This window comes from Orycteropus afer, unplaced genomic scaffold, assembly GCF_000298275.1.
Source record: "Orycteropus afer afer isolate SDZICR_OR568_19922 unplaced genomic scaffold, OryAfe1.0 scaffold00827, whole genome shotgun sequence".
In the NCBI taxonomy this organism is placed as follows: domain Eukaryota; kingdom Metazoa; phylum Chordata; class Mammalia; order Tubulidentata; family Orycteropodidae; genus Orycteropus; species Orycteropus afer.
In genome coordinates this window covers 551,051-556,030 of record NW_006922414.1, presented here as the reverse complement: position 1 = coordinate 556,030, position 4,980 = coordinate 551,051, and the positions used below count along the sequence as shown (strand labels likewise).

Sequence of the window (4,980 nt, the reverse complement as noted above, 5' to 3'; positions counted from 1 at the left end):
TATGATGGAGCCTGATGGAACCCCTGAGACTATGGCCCCTAGCTGCCCTTCAGGTCTGGAAGTGAACCCACTCCTGTGACTTCCAGCCAAACAAAAGACAGGCATATAAACTGAACATTTATGTCAGGTCAATACTCTCCTTGGAGAGATCAATCTTGCGAGAATAAAAGGACTATCTATGCACAGGGAGACAGCTTGGGAGAAACAGGGCAGGAGTGCATGGGAGGGAAGGACACAGGGAAGAGGTAACAATGGGGAAGAAGGGGGAGGAGAGCTGTTGCATTGTGGGAAATTACAGACAATGCCATGAGACAAAGTATATGTGAGCTGCTGTATGGAAAGTGAATTTGCTCTGTAAACTTTCACCCAAAGCACAATTAATATTTAAAAAAAAAAAAAAGTCATTATGGCAAATATTTGTTCGCTCTTCATCATATATTATTTTCAAATACCAACACGTGTTCATGCACTCCCCATTAACAATCTACAAAGCTTGCAAATGAAACTCTGGTAAAGAACCAGGTAATCTCTCCAAATATCTTGGTGTAATTCAATCATGGGCAGTTCTTGACTTATCACATATTCTAATTATGATGAACTGTACTTAGTATAATTTTTTTTGGGGGGGTACATCTTATTGGTAATAATATGTACTACATAAAATGTTACAGTGTGTAATTTGCTAATGTTCACTCACAGATGTTTAATTCTATGATTTACTGTTCAAAACACTACCACAAGATTTTGTTTCCTAAACGGTATTAAGGGCTGGAGATGCTTGAAAACATGTACCCAGATGCTGATTGTTTTGCTAAAGCTGAGAGGCAGATTCAGGAAGCAGTGAGATGTTACTGTGGAATATATAAAGAAAACAAGAAAAGGACCATATAGACAATTCTCACTAATATTCTGACTAGAAATGCTATTCTCACTGCCAGGGATAATCCAGATGATCCAGAACCCTCCAGACGTGCAGCTACTACCCAACTGACAAAATGCCTACAACATTCAACTCTTCTTCATGGTCCTAGTAAATTTTTATGATTTTGTATTTTTTATGTATTAAAATAAATCTGGAAGTTTATATGCAATGTTTCCAACCTCCAAAGACAGATAAAGATTGGATTTATAAAGATACTGCTAATCAAAGGTAGTAATAATGAAATTAAAAATATATATATGAGGTATTCGACTTACATCAGAACTGACTAAGGAAAAGAGTGGTCAGAATGGGAACCAGTCATAAGTCAGAGATTACCTGCACTGTAACAGCAAAACTGATCATCCTTACTTCCCAATAGTACTTTGGTTTATAAAAGCTTTCACAATCTAGTCTCTCTTTTAATTCTCAAAACCACCTGCTAAGGTAAATAACAAGTAACATTATTACTCCCATTTGACAAGTGAGGCTCTGGGAGAGTCAACGGTAGTCTGGTCTCAAGCCAGGACTGCTAGGTCCCAGACCAATTCTCAAGCTACACACAAGAGTGGCATTTTTTTCTAACTCACCTGTTTCTGTTATAAAGACATTTTTTTTAAAAGAAAGTTAAAGACATAGCTAACCTATCTTCTATAAATATTTGGCATCCCTAACTTCTTTATTTGTTCATCTTCATGCCGGCATTATAAACACAGAAAAACGTTTCCAAGTTCACTCAAAGGTGGTTGATAAGGAGATCTCCTTGTCTTTATCTCCTTCATCCAAAAGGACTGAAGCAGAAAAGTCCTACACACACAAGTCTTGCTTGAAAAAGTTTCCCCAGGTACTGGGGAACCTACTATGGTAGCTCCTGTCCAAGTCACCTCTCAACCTCAGTGGCATATTCTCACCTTTGGGAAAGTAACTGCTCCATTTCAACTCCTTCTCTCTGTTGATATTCCCTCAGAAGGCTGTTGGCATGATCTAGACTGACAAAGTCCCCATAATCATCCTCATCCATGACGGAAATGTAGTATGGCAGGAACTGTGGCACCATAGGCAAGGGTGTATCTTCCCCAGGAGATGCAGCATGAGCAGCACCCAGGAAAGCATCCTGCAGGCTGAGGTCTTGGAACTGGACTGAACAGTCTCTGTAGTTGGCACTGTTAGAATCATTTCCAAAATCCAAAGTAATCTGCGGTGGAGGCACTTCCTCACTGTCACTTCCCCAGTCATCTGCACCTTCACACCAGTTCTCAGTTACAAGACTATTTTCCTGTTTCTGGGAGAATATACAATGGAAGAGGTGTAAGAACACTTGAATAAGCATATTGGTACATTCTGTAAGAATTCACAGGTATATAGTAGGGCTGACAAGGGACAAGATTGTAGTCACTTCTTGGCCACAGCCAGCTACCCAGAGGGAGCGAGTAGTTGGACCTGTGGGCTTGGGACCATAGTCGCAGGTGACATCAAGCTCAATTGGCATAAAATACTACACAAAACACTATTCCATATCCTACTTTGGTGAGTAGCGACTAGGATCTTAAAACCCTGCAAGCGGCCATCTAGATGCATCAATGGGTCTCTTCTTAACCAGAGCAAAGAAGAATGAAGAAAACCAAAGATTCACGGAAACAATTAGTCCAAGCGACTGGTACACCATGCAATCCTCTGCCTATAAGACTATGAGACCAGAAGAACTAGAGGGTGCCCAGCTACCACTGTCAATCACTCAGAGGGGATCTATGTAGGAGATCCTGGATAGAGTGGGAGAACAATGTGGAACAAAACTCAAAATCATTTTCAATGTCATGAGACAAAGTATATATGGAAAGTGAATTTGCTCTGTAAACTCACCCAAATTACAATTTAAAAAAAAAAAGAAAAGTTGAATAATCTCATTTATTCCCTTGGCTTCAGCCACGTATCCCTTCACCTTCCTGAAGGAGCCTTCAGACTGGCAGCCCCTTTGCCACTACCACATGCCAATTCACCACCCCATACCTCATCTACTCAAAAGCATGTCAGGGGTGACTCTGGTACTTGTGTTTCCTTTTCAGAAACAGTATGGTAGATGTAGTAACGTGGTTTCTTCAACCATCTACTCCAAATTCTTGTGAATTTCATGTATTGCAGAAGCTAGAAGGAAAGAAATACATTTCCCAGACTCTTTAGCAGCCATAGTTCCAGATATGATCAGGTCCACTAGAGAGAAACTTAAACTTGGGACACAGTGAAGTGGGGAGAGAAGCCATGAAGCAAAGGGCAGCCAGTTTGTAGGTACAGATGAACCCAATAGTACTATCAAGGGCAGGTTCCAGTTCACCACACCACCCAAGCTTCCACACTACAGTCAAACGTGAAGTCACCTGCTTCAGCCTATACAATAAATTAGAAAACATCTGCTTACACTGAATCTCTCTCAGCTTTTAAAACATCAAAGCATTTTTCTATTGCCTGCAATTGAATCTTGACAAATATACGCAGACCATCATCTTCATCTTTTTATTTTTGGTATTGCTAGTATTATGCCTGCCACCATAGTAAGACCTCTGTGTGTGTGTGTGTGTGTGTGTGTGTATAAAAACATTTACATGCAAAGGGAGACTGAATTTTGTTCAATAATTACCACCTTGCCAGAATTTTCAATTCAATTAAGTTCAAATTTCATTTTGTTTGTTATACATATATGCACACATCACAACTAATGTATTTATTATAAATACATTCATGGTACTTTTTTCGAAGCAAAAAAATCAATTTAAAAAACCATGTACTTCAGTATAAATGAAAAGAAATACCTTACAAAATTTTAATAATATTTTATGATTTAGAGAGAAGCAAAAACCATTCTAACGTACTTCTCAGAAGGCGGCTTAAAAAACAAATGTCTTAAACAATATTCTAGAAAATATCTCCAAATTACAGCAAAACATGAAGTATTAATCACAACCGATTTACCTGAACATCCTGTGGCTCTTTCTCTCGTATCTGCAGGCACTGGGAACGGAACACCTTCCAGCTTAAGAGGAACGACAGACCACTGTGAGGACTCCACTCTCAACAGTAGTAACTCGCTGTCCCACTCTCCCTGCACACCCCCTCACGTTCCCACCTACTAACGTCCTAGAGACGCCGCAAAGAAAGCACCTCCAGTACTCCCACACCTACCTGCCTCCGCTGTCGCAATTGGGGCGGGGGCAGGCGAACACATGAAGCAGCCGATGAAACGGGGAACCTTCTAGCGGGCAATACACTTGCACTGCCAGCGCGAGCAGCTGTCCGCAACGTCCGCACACCGGCCTCGGAGGTGCTACAGCGGGCAGGGCGTCCTGGGGGTAGTGGAAGCGCTCAGACCCACACCCTGTCCCAAGACTTGGCCCCCTCCCTCGCCCCGGGTCCCTCACCAGAACCCCGCCAACCCTGATTCCACTGCCTGCCCTCACCGGGACACCGCCCAGCTTGCTACTGGCCCAGGCACCCGGTCCCGTGGGGCAGCCGTGCACTGCTGCGTCTCGAAGCCCGAGCAACACCGATTTGGGAAAGGCCGCCATGACCCCAGGGTGCCCACGTGAAAGGCGAACTACGGCAGCCGACGGATGCGTCTCTTTGCGCACGCGCACCGCTTGCTATTGCAACTGCCGGTCCTCTTAGAATCCGGTCAGGATGGGCTGTGGTATAGCTTTAAGGCGCTTGGGCTCTGTCGTGGAGTTTTCTGTCCCGGGACTGACTGCTAACGGAGGCCCGCGGAGCGTCAAAATCTCGGAGCCCCAGATATTACGTGCCTCCTAATATTACGCGGAGGAGCTCTGGTGGCGTGGTGGCTAAGGCATTTGGCTGCTTACTAGACGGTGCGGGTTCAAATGCACCAGCTGCTCAACAGTAAGAAGATGAGGCTATCTACTGCCCTAAAGATTTACAGCTTTGGAAACCCAATGGAGGTCACTATGAGTCAGAATCAACTTGATGGCAATGGCTTTTTATTATAATATGCAATGGCAATGATAGAATTCTGCCCTCCAAGCAGGACCAGTTCAATTCCCCACCCAACACACCTT

At 43.2% G+C, this 4,980-nt stretch overlaps 1 protein-coding gene across 1 annotated transcript in view; it reads right to left on the bottom strand.

Moving 5' to 3' along the window:
- PDCD2L (programmed cell death 2 like) overlaps positions 1–4,476 on the bottom strand; it is a 97,324-nt gene extending 92,848 nt beyond the window's left edge. The window contains exons 1-4 of the mRNA XM_042783282.1: positions 4,369–4,476; positions 4,094–4,254; positions 3,884–3,944; positions 1,832–2,201 (exon numbers count right to left, since the gene is read on the bottom strand). Of these exons, the coding sequence (XP_042639216.1) occupies positions 1,832–2,201; positions 3,884–3,944; positions 4,094–4,254; positions 4,369–4,476 (700 nt within the window). The remainder of the gene's footprint in view (positions 1–1,831; positions 2,202–3,883; positions 3,945–4,093; positions 4,255–4,368) is intronic.
- Between the last annotated feature and the right edge of the window lie 504 nt (positions 4,477–4,980).